At 45.4% G+C, this 26,902-nt stretch overlaps 2 protein-coding genes across 3 annotated transcripts in view; both read right to left on the minus strand.

Annotated features, from left to right (window-relative positions):
* Positions 1–26,902, minus strand: part of ADD2 (adducin 2) — a 98,426-nt gene that overhangs the window by 58,230 nt on the left and 13,294 nt on the right. Inside the window, exon 2 of one of the 2 annotated variants that reach the window (XM_073324933.1) lies at positions 9,738–9,803. The exons of the other annotated variant lie outside the window; for it this stretch is intronic. The gene's annotated coding sequence lies outside the window, so the exon portion shown is untranslated. The remainder of the gene's footprint in view (positions 1–9,737; positions 9,804–26,902) is intronic. 2 annotated transcript variants of the gene reach the window in all.
* FIGLA (folliculogenesis specific bHLH transcription factor) overlaps positions 22,543–26,902 on the minus strand; it is a 32,410-nt gene continuing 28,050 nt past the window's right edge. Inside the window, exon 4 of the mRNA XM_073324937.1 lies at positions 22,543–22,629. Coding sequence (XP_073181038.1) covers positions 22,543–22,629 — 87 coding nt within the window. The remainder of the gene's footprint in view (positions 22,630–26,902) is intronic.

Raw genomic sequence — 26,902 nt, forward strand, 5'->3', positions numbered from 1 at the left:
AACATTAGCTCACGTAACAAGGCCATTATTTTGTGCATAACTGGGAAGGCTGAGATAAGGAATTGCATTTTATTTGCCATTTTAATGGGCCATTTGCTAGCATGCGTGGTCACAGCATTTAGACAAAGCGGCAAAGAGCCCTGTGGCACCTTATAGACTAACAGACGTATTGGAGCATAAGCTTTCGTGGGTGAATACCCACTTCATTGGATGCATGTAGTGGAAATTTCCATTTAGACAGCGTCCCGGCACTCTGGAGCCATATTATATGGCTAAAGTCTGAAGATTTCCATGACATCTCTTTCCTCTGCTGTATGTACAAATACAATAGGCCTGATTCTCCACTGGCTTGCACCTTGTGTAAATACTTATGCCTGCGCGGAGTGGCAGTAAAACTTGTCTCCCTCCCGTAAAGCACAAACTCTTCCAAAGACAGCTGAGTGAAAAGATTTTGTGTGTGTGGGGGGGATTAGTGATTTATCACCTAAATTTCCAGCTAAAAATATTCAACCAGCTTCAGAGTGTGTGTGTGTGTGTGTGTGTGTGTGTGAGAGAGAGGAAAATCAAGATAATTTCCTCTAATACCCCCATCTCTTCCTCCCCACACACTGAAATTCAAAACATTTCTACTGACCCCACCCACTGCATCCTTATTCCTCAACCATGGGAAACGCAGAGATTTGTCTATTTAAGATTTCTGGGTGTCTACAAAGTTTCCTAAAATCAACACAACACATAGCACAACCCACACAGCACACTGTTCCCTAGGACTTCTGATCTCACCGCACTTTGAACGCAACTTAAGAATCTAACCAGAGCTGGCATTGCATTGACACGGCAGTGTTTAATAAGCTATCATCAAAACCAGGCTGCCAGAAGCCATTACAGGATTTGGGGAGAAAAGTCTTTAATTCTCCTTCCTCGCTTTTTTTCTTAGATGGCTGATGCCTTAATGAAGTTGCTTTCACTGAAGCTGCATGGAGAAAAAAAAACACAACCTTATTTTGCTGAAGAAAAGTTAAAAGGATGACAAGTCCCACAGCAGAAAATTTCATTGAGAACAGAAAGATGGCTTGTGGGGATGAGATGCAGTCATGCCAGGAAGGAGTGAAGACCGAAGCCTGTAAAAGGTTGGAGTTAAGCAAGAGCTAACATGACTCATGAAAATTAAAATAATGTAAGGAGCGGAGGACTCCTGAGAATTTAGTAAAACTCACAGTTCAATTGCAGTAATAATGGACCAGATCTTATTGGCATAGCTCCATTGGCTTCAGTGACGCTAAACCAATTTATACCAGCTGAAAAAGTGGCTCAGTATATTGTTCGGATTATGCCAACAGCACAGGGGATTGATTTTCAGGACCATAATGCAGGAAATATAAAATTATATAGAACTGCTTGGAAAATTATATAGAACTGGTTAGAAAATTCCAACAGTCCTCCCCACCCCCAAACTGAAGCAAAAAGCCAAAATATCAAAATTTCCCGTGGACAAAAAGTTCCAAAAAAAAAAAAAATCAATTTGGGATTATCAAATAGTTTCACTTTGATAATGTTGAAACGGTCCATTTCGATAACACAAAAACACTTCGTTTAGATAATGTTGAAACATTCTGATATAAAATATATATTTGAATGAATAATGTAATATTATATAAGCATCAAAACCAAAATGAATCGAAACGCTTCACCACAATCAAAACTAGAAAGTCAAAATGAGTTGTTTTGACTTTTTCCCCACCAAATTTTGTCAAAGCGGACACATGCCCACAGAACATTTTGATTTTGATCCCACTGAATTTTCCGATGGAAACCTGTTGTGTTGAAATTTTTTTTTTAACAGCTCTAATAAATAACCCGATCATCTTAACCGAGCTCGGAGAAAACCCTTATCTGAGACCACCGCTCACGCTGACTTATGGCTGCCAATTGGTACGGTACTTGGGGCAATTAAAATTCCGAAATACAAAACATTAAAACAAAAAGAATCCTAATGAATTGGCCTGATTCTCCATTGCCTTGTATAACCTCTTACGCAGAGTGACTTCCTCTAGGGGCTGCTCCACCATCCAACCACAAAGCCAGTCTTCTTCTCCAATCCATTCTCCCTCTACCAGAGCAGAGCTGGTTCCTTGCAGAGTATTCTTCTGGTGCTCCCAGTCTGGCTTTAAATATCCCAGTCTAAGCGATGATCCTTATAAGAATAAATGACAGCTCATGGAAATGCCATGTTGCATATTCCAAGGAGCAGCTTGGAGTCACCTGTGAATGTTGTTTGTTCCAACATCCAGAGATCAGTTACCTTGATTGTACACACCAACAGCAGAGCACTGGGAATAGAAAGCCATAAAAGCACCCGGAGAGAAGTCAAGATGTGCAATGGTTCACACACCACAGTTCCCAAAGGGTTTGGGCTGATGCTAGCCCAGAGGTGGGCAAACTGCGGCCCAGGGTCCACATCCGGCCCTCGAACTCCTGCCGGGAAGTGAAGTCCGGGGCTTGCCCCGCTCTGACACTCCAGACGGGGAGCAGGGTCGGGGTCTTGCCCCACTCCGCACGGCTCCCAGAAGCAGCGGAATGTGCCCCCTCTAGCTCCTACACGTAGAGGCAGCCAGGGGGCTCTGCACACTGTCCCCGCCCCAAGCGCCACCCCCGCAGCTCCCATTGGCCGGGAACCACAGCCAATGGGAGCTGCAGGGGCAGCGCCTATGGACAGGGCAGTGTGCAGAGCCACTTGGCTGCACTTCTGTGTAGGAGCTGGAGGGGGGGCATGCCGCTGTTTCCGGGAGCTGCTTGAGGTAAGCACCACCTGGAACCTGCCCCCCTGGTCCCCTCCCACGCTGCCAACCCCCTACCCCAGCCCTACTCCCCCTCCGGCCCTCTGAACCCCTCCGTCCCAGCCCGGAGCACCCTCCTGAACTCCCAACTCCTCATCCCCAACCCCACCCCAGAGCCCCTCCCCCACCCCCTCCCAGCCAGAGCCCTCCTGCCTTCCTGCACCCCAGCCCCCAATTTCATGAGCACTCATGGCCCCACCATACAATTTCCATACCCATATGTGGCCCTCGGGCCAAAAAGTTTGCCCACCCCTGTGCGAGCCCATGCTGGCACGTTAGGCTGCAGCCCGTGCTAGTAGAAGATGTATGCTGCTCTTGTTTGGAACAGCTGCAGTTCTCCCTCATTGCCCTGCTGGAGCAAATGGTGGCCACAGCCAGCAGGATTCCTGCCGCAGATGTCAGCTGAACAATATTTCAGATTAGCTTTCACTGTACCAGGATTTGGCCCACAGTTTGGGAAGTGTCTTAGGCTCCCTTGCGACGAACGATGGCCTATAAATCTGAGCACGTATAAACATAAACACGGCCTAGTTTGAAGGGGCCACGCTGGTCTAGTGGACAGAGCACTAGTCTAGGTGTCAGGAGAGCTGGGATCTGTTTCTAGCTCAGCGGCTGACCTCCTGTTTGACTGTGGGCAAGTCACTGCTCGGCTTCCCCTCCAGTCAGCTCTTTTGGAGGAAGGGAGAAATTTCTTATCATGTGCCCCTCTAACACCTAGAACAACAGTGTTTTATTTTGGCCGGGGCTTTAGAGAGCGACTGTGTAAGATATGAATAGTCAATGCCTGAAGATATTTCCCATCTGATATATTACGAAAGCATGAGGGTAATTTGCCCCCTACCCGTCTCCCAAATGCACTGCTCTGGGAACTTGCCTTCCTCCTGGACATATGGAGGAGCTGTCTCTCATCCCATGCCAAGGGCACAAGATATATTAAAGGGCAGAATTAGCTAACTGAGAGCCACATCTGTGAAGGTTTTTTTAATTGGCTCATCTTCTTTGGCTAATTTGCAGCAGCCATCCTCAGAGGAAGCATAAAAACTTGGGATGCCTGTGGGTAGCCCTAGGCAACAGATTTAAATTTTAAATAAGGGTACACCCGGGCATCGCGGGGGGCGGGGGTTTGGAAACTCTATAAATAAATTCTCTCTATTTATAAGATGTCCTGTATGCAATATATTTCCCTTCTAACACATTGTGCCTGGCATGTCATCCGACACAAAGAGGATCACTATGTAACACACAGGTTTTCCTCTTACTTCCCCCCATACTTAATGGGATAAGGTCAGAATTCCATTGACTTGTCAGGAGGAGGCTGGGACCCACTTACAAGCCCCTCCGGATAGAACACCATTTAATTTAATTGTATTAAGCCCAACAGAAGCGATCGCTTTAGGAAGACCAACAAAAGTTAATACACAGGAACAAAGGGGTGTCTGATTTCATCTTCATGTGGCCTGGATAGAAAAACATACCCGGTTGGGGCAAAGTTTGGAGACTTGATGAAACTAAGCTGATTTATGCTCAGAAACCACTGAAGACTTGAGCCAGCACTTTCAAACAGGGGTGCATGAAGATGGGTATAAATATGGAACCTGTCAGAAGAAGGAGCATGATTTCCAAAGGTGCTGAGCACGTATAGCTCCCATTGACTTCAATGGGCATACAGGGGGAGAACGGTATCGTCTGAAAAATCCTTCTACAGATGGGCATAGATATGGATTTAGCAGCCTAACTTTAGGTTTCAAACAGTTGGCCTCAAATGTTAGGTAGATAGGTCCATCCACATTAACAGCAGGTCTTAGTATCCTGTAAAAACAATGAGGAGTCCTGGGCACCTTAAAGACTAACAGATTTATTTGGGCATAAGCTTTCGTGGGGGAAAAAACAAAAACCCACTTCTTCAAGTGCATGGAATCTGAAGAAGTGTTTTTTTTACCCACGAAAGCTTATGCCCAGATAAACGTTAGTCTTTAAGGTGCCCCGGACTCCTCTTTGTTTTTGTGGATACAGACTAACATGGCTACACCTCTGATACTTAGTATTCTGTGTAGTCCTCAGTTCAGTGCATTGCTAGAGAACACCAGCGCTTTGCTAAATGAAATGACCCAGAGATGATCTGATCTCCTAATCCAAGGGCCTTTTCATCTAATGGAAACAGCAGCCAAATACAAGTTTTATTACGTTTCATCATTTCCACACAACTGGGTTCTCCATCTCAAGGCAGGCGTCAGTGAAGACTGTCTCTCTTCCCTGGCCCATTCCACTTTACCTTCTCACTCCCTCTGCTCTTACGTAACTCCATGCCCAGACCCAAGATCAGACTGGTTTAATGGAGTCCCGTCAGGGGGTAGAGTTAGCCCAGGTGAGATTGGAGTCAGGTTTGCACTTTCATACAAAGCTGCTGTACGAAATAAGGCTCCAATCCTACCCCCGTGTAAGAAAATAAATGGCAAAACTCACTAATTCCAAACGAAGCTGCCCTCATTTACATCAGCTCTGAACTGGGCCCTCACCATGTGGTGTTAACTCCCAGCGCTGCTCTGGTTGACGTCGGTGGAGCTGTGCCCACTGGCACCAGCAGAAAAGATGGCTATATATTTCCAAAGCTTTTCTACAGAGTTAAACAGAAAAGCTCTTCTTCTTCTGCATCACGCTCTCACCTGACAGCTTCTACCAGCCATCACCGGTTACTCCGGCGTGGCTCACCCCACAGATGACAACTCAGCGGCAGTGCATGCAGGGATTATTTTTCAGATGCTAGAATAAAAGGTCTCCAGAGATATTTCTGTTCAGGTCATTAACGCACGAGCAGCGGTGGGGGTGGGGGAACCATACCGAGCAGCTTCAGATTTCTTTCTAGGCAGACACCCCCCGATTGTTATTTCTCTTCACTTTCACTCTTAAGCCTTTTAACTCCTTCAATCACCTTCTGCTCGCAGTTTACTTCATCAGTGCCTCAATTCTGCCACCACTTTCTAATGCTACCATGAATACGCACGTTACAATTATAATATACACACGTTATAATTCCAGAGTGCTAAACAAGTGATCAACAGTGGGGATAGAGAAGGGGACCTGCTTGCCCATCTCTCGCCATATAACTCCCAATCAAACATAGAATCATAGAATCATAGAATCATAGAATATCAGGGTTGGAAGGGACCCCAGAAGGTCATCTAGTCCAACCCCCTGCTCAAAGCAGGACCAATTCCCAGTTAAATCATCCCAGCCAGGGCTTTGTCAAGCCTGACCTTAAAAACCTCTAAGGAAGGAGATTCTACCACCTCCCTAGGTAACGCATTCCAGTGTTTCACCACCCTCTTAGTGAAAAAGTTTTTCCTAATATCCAGTCTAAACCTCCCCCACTGCAACTTGAGACCATTACTCCTCGTTCTGTCATCTGCTACCATTGAGAACAGTCTAGAGCCATCCTCTTTGGAACCCCCTTTCAGGTAGTTGAAAGCAGCTATCAAATCCCCCCTCATTCTTCTCTTCTGCAGGCTAAACAATCCCAGCTCCCTCAGCCTCTCCTCATAACTCATGTGTTCCAGTCCCCTAATCATTTTTGTTGCCCTTCGCTGGACTCTCTCCAATTTATCCACATCCTTCTTGAAGTGTGGGGCCCAAAACTGGACACAGTACTCCAGATGAGGCCTCACCAATGTCGAATAGGTGGGCCACATTCTCCATTGACCTGCCATCTTCCCCAAGCAATCCCGCTGACTTCACTGGAGTTGCATGGGATGTAACCCAGCTTGTGTGTCATGGTCTTGCAGTTAAGGCACTGGACTGGGACTCAGGAGATTTGGTTTCAGGTCTTGGCTCTGCCATAGACTCTCTGTATAATGCTGGGCAAGTCACTTTCCCTCTGTGCCTCAGTTTCCCCATCTTGTATAATGAGGATATTGGTCCCTTTCTCCCACCTTTGGTTTATCTGCACAAACTGCAAATTCTGTGGGGGCAAGGACTGTCTCTTACTATGTATATGTACTGCACTTAGCACCATGGAGCTATGATCTTAATTGGGAAGATCTCTTAGAACAACATCCCATCTTGATTTACATATTATCAGCAATGGAAAATCCACCACAGTCCTTGGTAAATTGTTCCAATGGTTAATTACCCTCTCTGTTAAAAATTTACGCCTGATTTCCACTCTGAATTTGTCTAGCTTCATCTTCCAGTTATTGGCTTGTGTTAGACTTTTCTCTGCTAGACAGAAGAGCCCATTAATAAATACTTGTTCTCCATGGAGGTGCTTATAGCCTGTAATCAAGTCATCCCTTAACCTTCTCTTTGTTAAGATAAATAGGCTGATCTCCTTGAGTCTATTTCTATAAAGCAGTTTTAACCAATCCCTTGGCTATTCGCTGAACCATCTCCAATTTAATCAACATCCTTCTTGAACTGTGGGCACCAGAACTGGACACAGTACCCTAGCGGCGGTCCCACCAGTGCCAAATACAGGGAAAAATAACCTCTCTATTCCTATGTGAGATTCCCCTGTTTATGCACTCCAGGGTCACTTTAGCTCTTTTGACTACAGCATTGCAACTGGGACCTCAAGTTCAGCTGATTATCCACATACAACCCTAAATATTTTTCAGAGTCCCAGATTCCCAGGACAGAATCCCCTGACCTGCAAATATGGCTTGCATTCTTTGTTCCCAGAAGTATACGTTTACATTTAGCCTTATTAAAATGCCTAGTGTTTGCTAGTGCCCCCTTTACCTAGTGACCTAGATCACCCTGAATCTGTAACCTGTACTCTTATTATTTACCACTTCCCCAATTTTTGTGTCATTTAGAAACTTAATCAGCAATGATTTTATGTTTTCTTCCAGGTCATTGATAAAGATGTTAAATAGTGTGGGGCCATGAACCAAACCACTGGAAACACCCACTCAATGACAGTTCCCATTTACAGCTACATTTGGAGACCTATCAGTTAGCCAGTTTTTAATTCCTTTAATGTGTGCCATGTTCATTTTATATTGTTCTAGTTTTTTAATCAAAATATTGTGTGGTACCAAGTCAAATGTCTTACAGAAGTCTATTAAAACAGCACTATTATCTTTATCAACCAAATGTGTTATCTCATCAAAAAAAGATATCAAGTTAGTTTGATGGGATCTATTTTCCATAAACCCAGGTTTGATAGTTTATACCTGGTATTCTGAGATGCAATCTAAAACACAGATTGCAATATTTACTGCTCTAGTAAAAGATGTGTTTGGAGTATGTTTTAAACAAAGCATGTAGAATGGGGACAATTTTGGGGGACATTGTGTGTTCTAAAGAGCCCAATTCTCGGCTCACTTACACCCTGTCCTATACCACTGTATCTCCCTTGAAATTAACAGAGTTACTCTGGCAGTAAAATTTGTGAAATTGAAGAGAATCAGGCCCACAGCATCTCTGAACGTTGCACACCTTTACAGAAAAGTCCCTGGTAAAAGCCACTAAAGAGAAACCCCTCACTGATTTTCTCAGAGAAAATTAAATTCTGAAAAAGCCTCAGCTGTCTGACTGTTTAACGTTACAGCAAATGGGCTCTTGATTCTGTAAAACTGGACTAAAGTCTGTTTAAATATGCCATGTACTTTCAGTGCATAAAGCTTCCACTAATCTCACTGCAGCTATTTCTGAAGAGTTGTGTTGTGAGGTATCATTTTAACCAGCTCCCAACAGCCATCAGAAAAATATTCACAGGAGAGAGTAAATCTGTGGCACTGCAAATACAGGTCTTGTTTAAAATGCTCCGTTATTGTTTCTTACGGATGTGAAGTGGACACTTAAGCCAGGATGGGTTCCCTACCCTATAGGGCTTATGCTCTAAAGCCCCAATCCTAGAACCATAGACTATCAGGGTTGGAAGGGACCTCAGGAGGTCATCTAGTCCAACCCCTTGCTCAAAGCAGGACCAATCCCCAATTTTTGCCCCAGATCCCTAAATGGCCCCCTCAAGGATTGAACTCACAACCCTGGGTTTAGCAGGCCAATGCTCAAACCACTGAGCTATCCCTCCCCCGACACAAGCAGCTCTTTATGCCTCATCAGATTCCCATTAGAGTCAATGTGGGTGCAATCACAGAATTAGAGTCCAAGGGCCTGGTCTTGCAAAAGAATCCACAGATGCAGATATGGAGTTCCATAGATTTTCAACAAGGGGATTCCTTGGGGAAGATGAGTTCACACTTGTGGCTGTCCCGGCAAACTCAGGGCCTGAATACAAACAAGGACAAACAAGGAGACAGGGTAGGAAACCAGAAGAGAGAGGGAGAGTGTGATCTGATGCAGAGGAAACATTTTTTTAAAAAAATTAAGTGTTTAAAATGCCACAGTTCATAAGCCTCCTTGATGAAGTTTCTGAAAAGGGATTTGAAGGAGGCGTGAAAGCAGATGGGTTCAGGGAAAAAAAAGCTTCTCCAGTGCAATATGGGACACACAAGATGAGCGGCTAGACTGGATACGTACAGGCATGCAGCCAGTTTCTCAGATTTCAATGCCCAACTGGAGACACTTAGAGCCTGATTTCCACAAGTGACAAACATCCGGGGCTCCCGTTAAGAGTGACCAGATGTCCTGATATTATTGGGACCATGCTGATATTAGTGGCTTTAAATTATATACACATCTTTACGCCTACGCCTCCCCCCCCACTCAAAAAAAGTGTCCTAATTTTTCACACTTGCTCTCTGGTCACCCCAGCTCCCACTGACATTGCATGGAGCAGTAGGTGCTCAGATCTTCTGAGAAATTAGGCACAAGGTGTTTCAAGCTGGGCACCTAAGAACTGAAGAACCCCACACCAATCGGAAATCTTTGACATCAGGCCGTGATCACAGGGCCCAAAGCCAAATGTGTTCAGATATCAAAGAAATGCAAGTCGCTTACCGTGAGCCTGGCCTGCGTTTCAGGCTTGTAAGAGAACAGCAGCAAAAATCCAACTCCCCGACGCTGCTTGAAACACAAATCCAAAACACTAGACTCTGTGCAGATCCCTCATGTAAATGGACCAGCTGACAATTCTGGCATAAGAACAGATTTGTATAAATGAGCAAGTTGCTGAGATGTGAAAGTGGTAGATAAAGTTTTTCAAGCCCATAAGAGACTTAAGAACCTAAATTCTGATTTGGATATAGGCATTTAGGTGCCATGACGGGACTTAAGCTCCTAAGAACCTAAGTAACCTTTGAAAATGGAACTTAGGGTCCCATAAGCACTTCTGAAAATTTTACCCATGAGCTCAGAAATGAACAAAAACAAAAAAGGAAAAAATCACATCTTGCCGTCATCATTTTGAATGCACCAGATTCAAGTATAAATGTCACCAAACCGATTAGAAAGAATCTACATTGCATTGCGTTTTTCTAATCTCTATGTGGAAGTGCACCCCCACCATCTGTGTTTTTGCACAACAAGAACTTTTGAGAGACTATGCAGCTTATTATTCACTCTTCTAGCTCTAGGAGGAGGGAAACGTCACGTTCTCTGATCTCTTAGTATTTCCACCCCAGATAAGGTATAACTAGCACTGCAAATGAACAAAACAAAGACATTATGTGGGTCACACGATCAGAATTACCTGTGCCACCGAAACAGAGATTTCTAGTGCAAAAGAATTGTAGTAAATGGGACCTCAGTCTGATCTGATCACAATGGTAACTCCTCTAAGAAATTCAGGATAAATCTCCCCAGTCTAGCAGGGGAAAATGGAAACTGTGTAAAAAGCTGGTTTAGAAAGAATGCCTCTTTATAACAGCGTCCACGTGTGTTACAGAACAATGATGCTGAACAGCATCATGAAGCTTGCAGAACTAGGAAACAAGCTCACTGACAGATAAGCTCTCTGATACAGTAGGTCACCGCCCTCCATCTGTCCTCCAGTAAGTACAACACAGCTGGAAAAAGCCAACTAGCTACCCAGAGATAGCACTGCTAACTGCCATCTTAAATTAGTCCTCAGCCTTCGTGCATCTTTTAGACAAACCCTTTTAGCAATTTGGGCAAAACATGGCAGAGAGTCCACACATTGCTTTTCTGTGCCATCTTTACATCCAGTAACATTTCCCCCAAGCACATGGCCAGATCCATAGGTAGCTGGCGTTTCATCATAAGGGAGCGAGCAGCGTGGACTCCTGGTAGGTTAGAGCAAAGAATGGGGAGTGAGGACTCCTGGGTGGAATTGGGGGAATAATGAGTTTTCAGTTCAGCGGCTGAACCAAGAAAGAGAAAAAAGTTTCACTTCAGTTTGAAGCAATCGTTTCAGTTGACACGAAATGAATTGTGTTTGGGGGGAAGACGTATTTTTTTAAAAAGAATATTGCAGTGAAATTCCAAAGGAGATGGCATTTCAAATAAAAACAATTGAAACCCTTAGTTTAGAAAAGGCCAATAAAAAAAAAATCTGTGTTTTTCGTTTATGGCCAAAATAATTTGACCCAAATCCACAAAATGTTTCAGTCTGACCTGAAACTACATTTTTTCTTTTGGTGAAAATAGTTTAGCCCAGCTCCACTCCTGAGTTTCTATTCCCAGTTCTGTCACTGATGGGATGTGTGATGGTGGGAAAGACACCTGTCTCTGCTCCAACTTGTCCCTGTCTGCAAAATGGGAACGCGGCTGTTACGTCACACGGGGTGTTATAAAGCTTAAACAACTCCAGCACAAACCCTGAATTCACACCCCACTCCACTGGCAGGCCGCTTCTGTCACAGCTCTAACCCATATGCCGGAACAGTGACTAGTGGAAACTTGTGACCCCTCCATGGCCCACAGGGTACCGTGACAGATATCGCCACCCCTGCAGTATCTTTGGGGATCCTATTGTATTAAGGTGAATTACTGAGATTAAACAACTGTAGAGAGGAACCATCCCCAGAGTGGTTTCCATATTTTGCTTTGGGTTGGGTTTTGCCAAGACAAAGAAAGGGCTTTTGGTACAAAGGGATGATTTTGAACTGACTCAGACATGGACCTTCTGTCCAAGGGTCCCAACCCCTGTAGAAGTATTGGAAACACTTTGGCCTACTAGGCCCCCTAAGACTGATAGGTGACCTCTGGTGAGCTTTTAATATGCATAGAAGAACTTTCACTGTTTGAAACATGTTTTCTCTGTGGTGCTTTTACCTTGAGAATAAAGGTGCTTACTGAGAAAGAGCTGGGTAGTAACTCGTAACTGCTGGCAACACAACATTCATAGCCCTGGCGAAAGCAAAGCACAGGTGCTGACCTTTACATAGTCTGGCTGACTGTTGATATCACAGGATAAGGCCTTAAATTTCCCAGTCAGAAGCCAGTGGGACAGGGTCCCTGCCCTGCCTTCCAGGTGATGGCTGGAGACCTGAGACCTGTCTGGGCACTCAGGGAGTGAACCATGGAGGAGGGAATGCGGGTGCAGTTACCCTGAAACTGTGATGGGCACATCTACATTTGAGCCAACTCATGTAGACATGCCCTCACTAGCTCTGCCTGAGCTAGCACCAAAAACTAGCAGTATATCTGTGGCACGGGCAGCTGCTTGGGGGGCTCAGGTGGGATGGTACTCAGGGTGGCTCCCCTGAGCGGCCACCCGGGTTGCTACAAGACACACTGCTTGCACAGGTATGTCTGCATGCGCTGGGAATCATTGCTCCCAGCTCAGATGTAGATGTACCTGCAGTCTAAATAGGTTGAATTCTTTTGTTGATTTCTTAGGCTGTGCGAAAATTAGCTTTATAATTTCCTTACACGCACACACGTAGCGACTTCAGGATTGCTGGCACTGTAACCACAAAATCTTTAACTCAAGACAACACAGTGGTTAAAATACCAGTGGCGTCCTGTGTTCATTCTTCCATAAGACTCTCTGGTGAAGCAGCATCTGTGGTAGAACGGTGGCTGGATAAAAAAAATCCCTAAGAACTTGGATTGTAATCTCTCTGGGGGCAGGAACCGTCCTTTTGTTCTGTGTTCGTACAGCACCTCACACCCTGGGGTGGTGGTCCATAACTGGGGCTCCTAGGCGCAACTGCAATACGAATAAAAGACAAGGCCTGCAACAACATCTGAGCGGTATGTCTCCCACTAGAGGCTGAATGCTGCTGACCTGAAGCCTGTCTGCAATATGCTGCTCATCAGTGCTGCGGGCAGTTATCATTAGATGAGGTTACCTTGGCAGCAAGTTTTCAGCATCCCCTGATCGTTCCCCTTTGTCACATTCTTTGTCTCCCGGGGAACTCCTGACTCTTGGGCCAGCTGATGCAAGCCATGAGGCTGGAGCACAGAGTCTGTCACTGATATAAGCTACTAGTCTGTAGCAACGCTCGGTGTCAGTTTCCAACGTAAGAAACAAGGGAGAAACCACAAGGGAGAAGACTCGTGGCTACAGGCACTTGGTCCTGTCAAGCTCCACATTCTATTGCTCATCAGCCAGTGTTGCAATGAACAGGGAGTCAAATGGGAGGGGACAAGAGGCTTTAGGATGATGCAAAGGATTATGGGAAGGTTTTAGAGTAGCAGCTGGTAAGTGGGACTCAGAGAGGTGGCCACCAGCTGTGGAGAGCGACAGAGAGCTGCCAGATTTCACACAAGTGAAGACCGGAGGTATTTCAGAGGCAGAGAAAGTGCTTTAAAGCTTCCGCTAAAAGGGCATGAATTTCCGCTGCCCAGTAGTAGCTGGGAGCAGAGTGTTTCTTTCTAGTGTGCAAAACAACTGGGAAATTAAGAACTGATGTGTGATTTTCGATCAGCTAGAAGTCTGCTCTTCCTCCGAGCCCAGAGCAGAAAGTAAGAGCAACCAACAACAAGAATGAAAGGGAAAAGCAATATCTCTTCTCCTAGTCTATATGCAGCTGATGGGTCCCTCATTGCCAGTTTCCGATATGGCAAGTACTGCAAAATACACCCAGCTGCCTGTCCCATTCGCAAACACCTACTGAACTCAGGTCTATGGGTCAAGACTCGTGTCCGATGGGAGGGTTGTGATGTTGGGCTACCTGGGGTGGCCAAATCACACAACAGGTCGGTGCTGAAAAAGAGTGGGTGGCAGAACCAGCATGCTGTCCTCTAGGGAAGAGGGCTCCGTCTAACGCATTGTGTGTGGGATATCAGTCAGCGGTTCTGTAACTTAATTGCACGTTGCACTTTCATCATTGAGAGCGCATTTCAGGGACCACCTCTCCTTCTTGGTTCTCAAAGGGGTTAATTTAACAGGCCAACCGTGGATCACTGCTGATCCACGGTCTACGAGTTTGAGAACTGACCGAAGACGCCTTTGATCTCAGGTCTGTGGAGGTGTCAAGTTAGCATGCACTGATCCCTTGGGCAAGTAAGCCAGTTCCCCCTGACAAGCCCTGACCCCATGAAAATGAGAGGCACAAACTCAGTAAATCCGGAGCTCTTTCTTTAAGTTGCCATGTAGCAAACATGGCATGCATATCCAGCTGGTGCAACTTCTTGAGAGTTGTGTGCATAAGGAAACTGATGTAATCTCTTTACCAAAGCAGGGCCACAGCAGCTGGAGAACTTTCTACGAGGGTCGAGAATAAAGATAGGCCTTGAGCGCCTCTGAACAGCATAACCGCCGGCACCAGGAATGATGGGGCAGTGCGGAGGGCAAGATTAAGAGGAGAGATAATCATAGGGCTGAGATATACCAAAGCACAAAGGAGACTCCTTGGTTCTGCTCCTCCGGAGACATGATTACCTTTTGATAACAGCCTGCTCTAATTGCCTTCCCTCTGCTATTTCATCTGAATATTTAACAGCGCTATTTGGATCGGTGAAAGCCAGCAAGTGCCCTCAGCACGGCACCCCTACCAAGAAGGACAAGAACCAAGCTTCAGATTTGTTATTCCCTTAAGAATACTGCCGTGAGGACCAGAAGTTGATTTGCCCTCTGTACTTCCACGTGCCAGATCCTCAGAGACAACAGAGTCACACCCATTTTTACCAGGCGAGTAACTGACTCCCAGTGTTCAGTTCAGGCAACTAGGATTTACTTTCTACTCCTTCATGCTGGCTCAATGCCAAAGTAATTCCACCGGATTTACTCCAGTTTAATAGGCTTAGCCTGTTCCTTCTCCTTTGCCGGTTGTTTTTCAAGATGGAGGAATAACTGAAATACATTCCAGCTGAACATAATTATTGCCTCTGCCCCTTTACACCTTCCCAAATTCTGGCCCTCGGTCATCCGTTTAGCCCAATCCCTTGACAATTTCATGCTAGGAGTCGGTCTGCACTGTAATCAGTGGTGTGACTGCAGCATGTGTAGACAGACTTGAACTAGCTTTGATCTAGCTAGCTCCAACAACAGCAACACCGGTGAAGCCACGGCAGCATGGGCTGTACAAGTCCACCCAGGAGCCTGGGTGTGCACTCAAGTGGCCAGTCCGTCCTGCTCTGGCTTCACTGCTATTATTTAAGCTAGCTAGATCAAAGCTAACTCAGGTATGCTTACATGGAATGCAGTCACCTCTCCATTTGTAGGGCAGACGTACCCTAGGGTGCAAATGCAATCACGCGCCTTTGGAATCTGCAAACTGGTAGCGGCGCAAAGAAATACTCCAGAAAATCCATTAACTTATGGAAATCATAGAGGTGCACCTGATTGTTTCCCAACCACCACACCGGGCAGATAAAGGGGAAAACCCAGATGCTGAAAAATCTAACTAACCCTGGCTCTAACCCAGCAAAGTATTTAAGCGTCTGGTTGATTCTGAGCACGCAAGCGGTCCTGTTGTATTCAGTGTTAAAGTGTCTGGATTGGATCCAATACTTGTAAGTTGAAACATCCAAACACAGGCCATATTTAAGAAAAAACATGGAACTAATGGGAAAAAAACTGACACCAACTGATGGGAACAATATGCAGAAATACAAAAATGAGAAACTCATGGCACTACAAGTATCAGGGGGTAGCTGTGTTAGTCTGTATCCACCAAACAAACAAGGAGTCCGGTGGCACCTTAAAGACGAACAGATTTATTTGGGCATAAGCTTTCATGGGTAAACATCTGAAGAAGTGGTTTTTTACCCACGAAAGCTTATGCCCAAATAAATCTGTTCGTCTTTAAGGTGCCACCGGACTCTTTGTTGTTTTCATGGCACTACGAGAGCCGGGAAGAGGATTTGGGGCAGAGTAGATTCATAGAAAGGGACTCCATGTGGAGTAGTGTGAAAGCATTTGATTGTTTCAACGCTTTGCAACGTGCACGTTGCAACTCAGGTGTAGACACAGCAGTAAGTCGGCCTAAGCTCCTATTCATGCAGCTGGAGTTGACGTAGCTTAGGTCAACTTACTCGGGTAGTGTAGACATAGCCAAAAAACGGCATAACAAGATACAAGAGCCAGAAGTTGAAGCGAGACAGAATCAAAGTGGAAATAAGGGGCAATCTATTTAACAGCGAAGGAGTTCACCATTGGTACAGCTGACCGAGTGGTAGGCTGCATCTCCCGCAACCTTTAAATCAAAACCTGATGTCTTTCTAGAAAACGTACTCTAGTTCCATTGTAATTACTGTGTTGGGCATCAGAACGAGCCATGAAGTTCTGTGGTCTGCGTTAAGCAGGTGGTCAGAGTGAACAGACACCATGGGCTCCTGGCCGGAAAATCTGGGTATCTCCATTTTAAAAAAATAGGGATAAATTCTGCTTTGCCCTATGCAACAGTTTACTTTCGTGTAGCCTGGGAAAGACATTTCTTGTATCTGACAGGTTTCAGAGGAACAGCCGTGTTAGTCTGTATTCGCAAAAAGAAAAGGAGTACTTGTGGCACCTTAGAGACTAACCAATTTATTTGAGCATGAGCTTTCGTGAGCTACAGCTCACTTCATCAGATGTTTACCGTGGAAACTGCAGCAGACTTTATATACACACAGAAATCATGAAACAATACCTCCTCCCACCCCACTGTCCTGCTGGTAATAGCTTCGTGATCAACAGGTGGGCCATTTCCAGCACAAATCCAGGTTTTCTCACCCTCCACCCCCCCACACAAATTCATCTGATGAAGTGAGCTGTAGCTCACGAAAGCTCATGCTCAAATAAATTGGTTAGTCTCTAAGGTGCCACAAGTACTCCTTTTCTTTTTTCTTGTATCTGGTATTTCTACTTGCCTCTCGTTGGCCTGCCTTCTCTTCTATTACCACCACAGCTCCACTGCGTCTGCTCCGGCCTTCTTTGCACAATCCTGGCTTTTACAGGAGTCAGTGATTGTTTGGGTGGGCAAGCGATGCAGGATTGGGCCCCACAATTAGCATGATATTCATCAATCACTGCCATTGAGGATAACCAGTAATTTATTCATTCCTTCAAGTGTACGGCAAGGTCTGCCTGATGCTCCAGGACAGGCCATTAAGCACACATACAATTTCTAAAAAAAATGGGCCAAAATGGTCACCAAAGTCCCTCCCCTATAGCTAGTCAGGACGATTTCTGCCGCAAATGCACCCAACAGCTTTTAGTGTCTGAATTATCCACCGAGCAGCTATTTAACAGCATGTCCCTTAATACTATTCTCTTTTAATAGGAAGATTATTCCCATATTTCCAGGCAGGTTTGACGTTTTATTTTCCTTGGGTTGGGTGACGTTCCCTTTTACAGAGCGGACCAGGGCAAAGACAAGGTGACATCTCAAGCTTGTCAAAGCCCTGGCTGGGATGATTTAGTTGGGATTGGTCCTGCTCTGGGCAAGGGGTTGGACTAGATGACCTCCAGAGGTTCCTTCCAACTCTGATATTCTATGATTCTATTTAAGTCCTGCTTAGAGAAACTAAGGAACTAAAGAAGAAGTCTTGTGTTTTGTGACACCTCTTGTCTTATACATAGATTGTGAGCTCTCTGGGGCAGAGACCATCTTTTGGTTCTGTGTTTGTACAGCACCTTGCCCAGTGGGGCATAGGTGCTGACTTCCTCTGTTCCTGGGGGGTGCTCGACCCCCGGTCCGCCCCAGGCCCTGACCCCACTCCACCTCTTCCTCCAAGTCTCCACCCAGCCTCTTCCCACCCCTGCTCCACCTCTGTCCTGCCTCTTCCCCCTCCCGCACAGTGCCTCCTGCATGCCGCTGAACAGCTGATTACGGCAGGCAGGAGGTGCTGGGAGGGAGGAGAGGTGCTGATCCGCGGGGCTGCCAGTGGGTGCTGAGCACTTTTCCCCCATGGGTGCTCCAGCTTCGGAGTCAGCAGGGGGGTCCTGGTCCGTGGCTGGGGTTCCTAAGGTCCAATTGTGCAAATTGCTGTGCACCCTCATCTCCCCTGGGGTCTCTGGAGGTTCTCAGCGCACCTAACAGGATCCAGGCCCAAAAATACATATGCAGCTTTAAAAGTCTGACACAGAAGAGATATGGACATCCACTTCCCAGAAAAATGTAATGGGAATCGAGAACTGGCCAATCAAGTCTCCTAACCTTCTGGGAAGCTGATCATACTGAACAAAACCAGGCCTGATTCTGATTTCCTCATGCCCGGATACAAATCAAGAGCCGCTCCACCGAAGTTGACCATGCTGGTGTAAACCTTGTTCCAGTGAGCGCCAAGACTAAAGGAGGACCAGGGCAGCTGCAATCTGCTCCATTTCATGCAAATCAGAAGAGAGCTGCAGGCCCATGGCAAGTTGCTAACGAAGCCCTTAACTGGGCAGAGCTGGGGTTTGAACCAGATGCAATAACAGCACCTGCAGCATGCATCATTTATGGGTGTGTGTGTGGGTGTGTGTGTGTTCCATTGCTTGCCGTACCCAACCTTTAAAAAAAGTAGCAGAACCCTACGGAAAGAAATACAATCGTAAGAACCATTGTCCTGCAAATCTAATAAAGACAGCAGGAAATCTAATGAAAACAGTGTGTTTTATGCTGGTGTTTAGTATTAGAGATTGCAGAGCACATAGGTTATTTGTCTGTGCTTTCACAGAGCATTATGTTTATGTATGTATTCCTAGATTTACATGCTGCATCTCATTTCCCTCTCCCATTTCTCCCCTGGGCAATGAAAAGCCCACTCTCTGCTCCTCCCCCAAACGCCCCACGCTGTCTCTTAATGCAAATCTGAGCATACAGCAAGCTGAACCTCCTTTCAGTACAAAGAGATGGCAAGGGACATGGAGATTCTGATAAGGCAAAGGTGAAAGCCTTGACTAAATAACTGCAACTTTCACGCTGGTAGGCTGAATTCAGCTCCCCAGATTTGTAGTGGCATAAAGAGTGACTCCACTTAATTTAGTGGTGTTACACCCGTGTCACGCTGGGGCGAGAGAAGCCCCAGATCCATTTTCACCTGCTGTAGAATTACTTCTCATTTGGATGACATCATTTAAAGTGCTCAGAAAAATCAGCATGGGAAGTACACAACACCCAATTCTCCTCACTCCATTGGGCCAGACCTTCAGCCAGTGTAAGTTGTCCCTCGGTGGAAGTCCCTGAGGCTATGTTGGAGGGATAGCTCAGTGGTTTGAGTGTTGGCCTGCTAAACCCAGGGTTATGAGCTTAATCCTTGAGGGGGTCATTTAGGGATCTGGGGCAAAAATTGGGGAGTGGTCCTGCTTTGAGCAAAGGGTTGGACTAGATGATCTCCTGAGGTCCCTTCCAACCCTGATATTCTATGATTTACACTAGCTGAGAATCTGGCCCATGGAGTTGCTCCCAATTGACATCAGTTGACTCAAACCCATAAGCTGTTATAATACACATGGGCCCTTCTGCTGTGGGTTAAAACCCAATAAAATCCAACAGAAGCAAAATAAACCGCTTTGTATTAAATACACACAGAAAATCCCTGACTTTTACAGTTTTTGCAGTGTTGAAAATAAGTATGGTGTGAACCTACGTTTTACCGTTGCTCACCAATCTCTCATTTCAGAGGGAGCCCAATTTTGTGTACAATTCAAGAGAAAAATACTTGAAGTCATTAAAAACCCTGCTTCAGACTCCAAGAAAGAGAGAGTCAACTTTAGTTTACCTACTTATTAAACACTGGGTGGGGGGGAGGCAGGGGAAATCAGAAAATACCCACCACATACAGAAAACCCTAAATATGCTCATGTCACACCAAGGCCTTCACACGCAGGCCAAGAATCCTGAAAGCTTATATTGTCCTTCCACCAAAGTAGGTCAACCCGTGGGTCATATTGTACTATCGGGAGCTGGTGTATCAGTAACTCTAATGACTTCAAAGATCTGGCCCTCCGATAGCAGGACTCTCCACTGGCCTCAGGGGTTCTGTTTAAGGCCTGATGGCAAGGTCTCAAGTTGCAGTGGGAGAGATCTAGGTTGGATATTAGGAAACATTATTTCACTAGGAGGGTGGTGAAGCACTGGAATGGGTTCCCTAGGGAGGTGGTGGAATCTCCATCCTTTGAGGTTTTTAGGACCCGGCTTGACGAAGCCCTGGCTGGGATGATTTAGTTGGGGTTGGTCCTGCTTTGGGCAGGGAATTGGACTAGATGACCTCCTGAGGTCTCTTCCAACCCTAATCTTCTATGATTAAGTCTGCTAAGAAGATTTTGCTACATTCCATGGCTGCAGCACACAGGCGGGGGATCGTTCTTTGGTTCAAAGTGGGGTGGTCCCTAGCCTAAGCATCCTGATAGGTCATTTGCTGTGTCTCTTCCCTTTTGATTGGGTGCTACCATTGTGTCACCGATTTGCAAGCCAGGCTGTCGATGCCAACCCAGGACCAAGACTGCAGAGATGGGATGATGGGGGTGACAGCAGGGAATGCATATGGTGGGGTGGCCTGTAAACGAGGTAGGTCACAACCAGCTTAGAAATCAGGCATGATCCTGAGATGTGCAAGTGCCCTCAGGTACAGCTAGAATTTTCTCCTACTTGCAATGAAGTCCAGGGCAAGACTCCAGTGAATTATACTAGGTGCAGGCTCTGTATGGCTCAAGAACCACTCTATGCTATCTAATACTGGGCCTGCCACTTGGCCTGATTCTGCTAGGTTCGAATGGAGCATCCAGTTCTCCTCCCAAGCCCGTTACTATGGTATCCAAGCAGCTTCCAAAGGTATTTGGAAAAATCGGACCATACAAGACTTGGGCGAATGAGCGTCTCGTCACTCACAGTTCCATCTTCCAGGCACAAAAGTACCTTCTGCTTCAAGTCTACCTTAAAAATAAATCCTTGGTGCAATAAGGAGGGTAACAGGCAAAGTGGCAGAGCCTGAGCTGGGGTAAATCTTAGTAGCTCTACTGACTTGAGGAACTAGTTGGTTTTTTTAAAATTTGGTCTTTCTCCCTCCCCCGCCCCACATTAAGGATTCACAGTGTTTTCCATGAGATCACCCGCTCAGGCTCCACTGCAGCCCTGCTTCGAAGCACATACCCCCTGCACCCATCCATATCCAGCAAAGCACATGCTGAAGTTCTGTTGACTTCACTGGGCTTTAAGCACGTGTTTGAGTGCTTTGCTAAACAGAGGTGCTCTGCTGAATTGGGGCCACAGTGATTGATGCTCTTCTGGGAGAAGGGGGTGTCTTTTAAAAATGACAAACAATTTGTCTTTCCACCTGGTCAAATCTTGCTTCTTTGTGCAGTGCAGATGATAGGGTGAACGTGATCTTTTCTTAGATGCATTTTGCAAGATGCTCTCTGCTGTATTTTCCTGAAAGTCCAGCCTAGGTGAAGTACAAAAATGCTCAGATTGAAAGAAGTGTTGGTGTCGAGTTTTAAAATATGCTAACCTGGATTTTGATATTATTGCAAAACACATTACTTTAGAAACTAGGTTTGAGAGTGTGCTACACAGGAAGCATTACCAAAGCAAAGCAAAATGAAATCTGTTCGGGTGATGATCCCCCTCTTTAAAGATGGCAGCTAGACAACAGCCTCTGAGCATATTCTCAAGAGGTTATATCCCATGAATAATGAACCTGTCAGATCTGCTTTGGGATTGGCTCTGGCTGTTCACTATTGTATACTTACAAACATTTTGTACACAGTAACCAAAATATACACTATTGCACTTCCCTTTAGCTAGCATGATTACCGTGCAAAATTTGCTTTAGCTACTCATGACAGAACGAAGTGTAGTCCTGTTTTTGCCAAAGCTTAATGGAAAAAAATGGAAATGATAAAAAAGGAAAATGGAGGTACTGTACTGCAATTTAGGTATAACAGAGGTTGGTATTTTCAAATCTAGCTATGGAATTTAGGGACACAATTCCCATTATTTGTAATTGCCCCTAGTCAGCTTTTAAAATCTCAACCATAAAATGGTAATATCTAGCAGCCTGTTTATATAAACACAGGTATTTTCCCCAGATAGATAAAATGAAGATGTTAATTAAGTGCAAGATTGTTTCATTAATGTTACCCCTGATTTATCTGAGAACAATCACAAGGTAGAATATTGAAGGAGGACTTCATAAATGAAGTATTTTGAGAGCAAAAGTACCATATAAAAAGAACATAATATAATTCTGTCTATTGTTTGTATTTTTTAATAAATTGACAAATTTAGGAAGCACATTGCGCAGAAAAGAGCCTGAAAATGAAGGGTAAATTCAACACCTATTTTAAAAGGGAAAATGCTAGCAGAATGTAGCCATTTGTATCCACACTGCTGTAAATGCAGAGTAGCTGCAATGGAGTAATTTACGAGGTCACATTTACATTGATGTAACCGAGTGCAGAATCTGTTCCCAGCAGTCTGGCGACATACTCAATTTTTCATCACGTTGAGAGAGTATCCTCCTCCCACAAATCAAGCCTCTCATCCTCTTAGCAACTAGCACGGGGTCTCAAGAACACAGGGCCTAGTCTTACAGGGTCCTGAGCATTCTGAGGGGCGCTCAGCACCCAGAACTCCTACAGAATTCAAAAGGAGTTGAAGGTATTTAGCAGCTCTTAGGGCTTGTCTTTATAGTGCATTACCATGTGGCAAGTCAGGGTGTGAATCTACAGTGCCCCTGAATCTACAGTGCCCCTTCTCCTGTGTAGACACCGCTATGAGGCAGTGAAAGTCCTGGAGTGCAGTCTGCCGTAATACTGCTTGAAAGCGAAGTAGCCAAGTCTAGTATGCCAAGCCACACTCCAGCACTTTCAGGGCGCTGTTGTTGCATCCACATAGGAGGTTGCTACATGGCAAACGGACATACTATAGATTTATACCCTGCCTTGCTGTGTTAGAAAGACATTGTAGAATCAGGCCTGTTATTTAGGACCAAGAGACTTCTGAGGCATGGAGCATCTGCAACACTCCATGAAGTCAGTGGGAGCTGAGGACCTCGCAATCATTATTTGAGACAATCGGCAGCTTGAGATACTCGGTCCCTCAATAACTGGTTACATATCATAGAATCATAGAATATCAGGGTTGGAAGGGATCTCAGGAGGTCATCTAGTCCAACCCCCTGCTCACCTCCCCTGGCTGAGTAAATTTCCCATCCTTAAGACATCAGTTCCCTCAGGGAACTGATGGGTAGGATCCCCTGGGGGACTAACATGAAGGGGAAAGGAGTCCAGGAGAGCTGGCTGTATTTCAAGGAATCCCTGTTGAGGTTACAGGGACGAACCATCCCGATGTGTTGAAAGAATAGTAAATATGGCAGGCGACCAGCTTGGCTTAACGGTGAAATCCTTGAGGATCTTAAACATAAAAAAGAAGCTTACAAGAAGTGGAAGATAGGACAACTGACCAGGGAAGAGTATAATATTATTGCTCGGGCATGTAGGAATGAAATCAGGAAGGCCAAATCACACCTGGAGTTACAGCTAGCAAGAGATATTAAGAGTAACAAGAAGGGTTTCTTCAGGTATGTTGGCAACAAGAAGAAAGCCAAGGAAAGTGTGGGCCCCTTACTGAATGAGGGAGGCAACCTAGTGACAGAGGATGTACTCAGTGCTTTGTTTGCCTCTGTCTTCACTAACAAGGTCAGCTCCCAGACTGCTGCGCTGGGCATAACAGCATGGGAAGTAGGTGGCCAGCCCTCTGTGGAGAAAGAGGTGGTGAGGGACTATTTAGAAAAGCTGGACGTACACAAGTCTATGGGGCCGGACACGTTGCATCAGAGAGTGCTGAAGGAATTGGCGGCTGTGATTGCAGAGCCATTGGCCATTATCTTTGAAAACTCGTGGCGAACGGGGGAAGTCCCAGATGACTGGAAAAAGGCTAATGTAGTGCCAATCTTTAAAAAAGGGAAGAAGGAGGATCCTGGGAATTACAGGCCAGTCAGCCTCACCTCAGTCCCTGGAAAAATCATGGAGCAGGTCCTCAAGGAATCAATCCTGAAGCACTTACACGAGAGGAAAGTGATCAGGAACAGTCAGCATGGATTCACCAAGGGAAGGTCATGCCTGACTAATCTAATCGCCTTCTATGATGAGATTACTGGTTCTGTGGATGAAGGGAAAGCAGTGGATGTATTGTTTCTTGACTTTAGCAAAGCTTTTGACACGGTCTCCCACAGTATTCTTGTCAGCAAGTTAAAGAAGTATGGGCTGGATGAATGCACTATAAGGTGGGTTGAAAGTTGGCTAGATTGTCGGGCTCAACGGGTAGTGATCAATGGCTCCATGTCTAGTTGGCAGCCGGTATCAAGTGGAGTGCCCCAAGGGTCGGTCCTGGGGTCGGTTTTGTTCAATATCTTCATAAATGATCTGGAGGATGGTGTGGATTGCACTCTCAGCAAATTTGCGGATGATACTAAACTGGGAGGAGTGGTAGATACGCTGGAGGGCAGGGATAGGATACAGAGGGACCTAGACAAATTGGAGGATTGGGCCAAAAGAAATCTGATGAGGTTCAACAAGGATAAGTGCAGGGTCCTGCACTTAGGACGGAAGAACCCAATGCACCATTACAAACTAGGGACCGAATGGCTAGGCAGCAGTTCTGCGGAAAAGGACCTAGGGGTGACAGTGGACGAGAAGCTGGATATGAGTCAGCAGTGTGCCCTTGTTGCCAAGAAATCCAATGGCATTTTGTGTTGTATAAGTAGGGGCATAGCCAGCAGATCGAGGGATGTGATCGTTCCCCTCTATTCGACATTGGTGAGGCCTCATCTGGAGTACTGTGTCCAGTTTTGGGCCCCACACTACAAGAAGGATGTAGACAAATTGGAGAGAGTCCAGCAAAGGGCAACAAAAATGATTAGGGGTCTGGAACACATGAGTTATGAGGAGAGGCTGAGGGAACTGGGATTGTTTAGTCTGCAGAAGAGAAGAATGAGGGGGGATTTGATAGCTGCTTTCAACTACCTGAGAGATGGTTCCAGAGAGGATGGTTCTAGACTATTCTCAGTGGTAGAAGAGGACAGGACAAGGAGTAATGGTCTCAAGTTGCAGTGGGGGAGGTTTAGGTTGGATATGAGGAAAAACTTTTTCACTATGAGGGTGGTGAAACACTGGAATGCGTTACCTAGGGAGGTGGTGGAATCTCCTTCCTTAGAAGTTTTTAAGGTCAGGCTTGACAAAGCCCTGGCTGGGATGATTTTATTGGGGATTGGTCCTGCTTTGAGCAGGGGGTTGGACTAGATGACCTCCTGAGGTCCCTTCCAACCCTGATATTCTATGATTCCTGAAAAGTTTGTTCACAATAGGATGTGACAAGAGCTGATTGAAAGATGCCAATTATTTCTCATAGGGCGTTATGTACTGTTTAAATTTTCCAAAAAGGCACGTTTTGCAGAAGGAAAAAAAAAAGGAAGCCAAAAATAGGCAAAGCTTTCAGTTTTTCATAAAAACTTAGAAAATTTCAACTCCAGTGAAGATTTTCCACAAAATTCTTCATTTGGGTCAAAGAGCCATTTTTCATTCCAAAATTGATAAAATTCAGCCAGCTGTTGATAGGATTCACATGCTTTCTATTGCTGCCTCTCTCCCTTGTGGATAGGAGCCCAAGACGAACATCAAAAGGGCAGATTTCACCGGTCAGCCCAGCTCTGAGCAAGGAGTGGGGTGTATGCTGCACCAGTCCTTTAACAACTCTGGAAGGCATTGTGACTCAGACACAATCCCCTCCTTGTTTCCCCATGGCTCTGGTGAGGAATAGTTTTCTGCTAGCCTATGCCAGGAGAAAGTTACAATCTCCCGGCATCAGCTTAGTTGCATTGGCCAGTGCATTGGAGAGGGAGAGGTTCAGTTCATTCTCCTCCTCCTCCTCTAATCCTGCACGCCTGACCCAAAATCCAGGTACCCCAGGCAGAGGCAGAAAGGGGTGGTTCCCCTTATTCCCACGCCCAAGCATATAGTCCAATTTAACTGTCTAACCATGGTCCCCCCTTTCTCTATCCCCTCCTTTCTTATCTCCTCATTCCTTGTACATTTGATGTAGACTGGAAGCTCTTTGGAGCAGAGCCTTTCTATAAAAGTCAACCCTGCTGGAAACTGAAATGCAGCCCAGATTGTCTATTTATCGATGGCCACTAATAAAAAACCCCTAAGGAATCAATTGCTAACAAAAGCAAAATTGACTTTGTGTCTCTTTGTTGGTGTTGATGCAGAAATGGGGCTCAACAAGAATGTGTGAAAACAAGATTGCATGGGAATCCATGGGGTAGCCAAGCATAGTAAAAGTATCTAAATAATATATAGCAATTTGATAATGGGCTACTGAACATGGTCCTCCTTATGAAGCGATGCTTACAAGCACCAAAGCTCTGAGACATAATATTATTAATAAATAAAAACTAGCCAATGTGTCTGAAGAGGTTCAGCATGGTGGTTTGCAAAACACTGTGCTATATTATTAAAGATATAGATTTTTATCCCAGAAAGGATCATACTGAGTCTGACCACAGAATTTCACCCAAGATTCTCAGCATAGTTTCTGTGATGCAAGGCATAAGCCCTTCTAGCAAAGTAGAACACACTACATTTGCTTGCCAAATGGTACTGCTGTGGTTATGATGAGAAGTGTTTCTTTAATCGGCAAAATAAGCCAATAGATTTGACACTTCCTCACACTCCAGAGACACTGGGTTTATCAAGGCTAAGGAGGAATACTTCTGGGAAAACCCCTTGCTAAAACAACAGCCGCTTATGTGCAGAACTGAATATGACATTCATATAAAGAAACAACAAATAAGGCCACTTTGCCTTAGCCTAAGACAAAAGACAGAATCAGGATGAGCTGAGTGGG

Source organism: Lepidochelys kempii, chromosome 26 (genome assembly GCF_965140265.1).
Source record: "Lepidochelys kempii isolate rLepKem1 chromosome 26, rLepKem1.hap2, whole genome shotgun sequence".
Classification (NCBI taxonomy): domain Eukaryota; kingdom Metazoa; phylum Chordata; order Testudines; family Cheloniidae; genus Lepidochelys; species Lepidochelys kempii.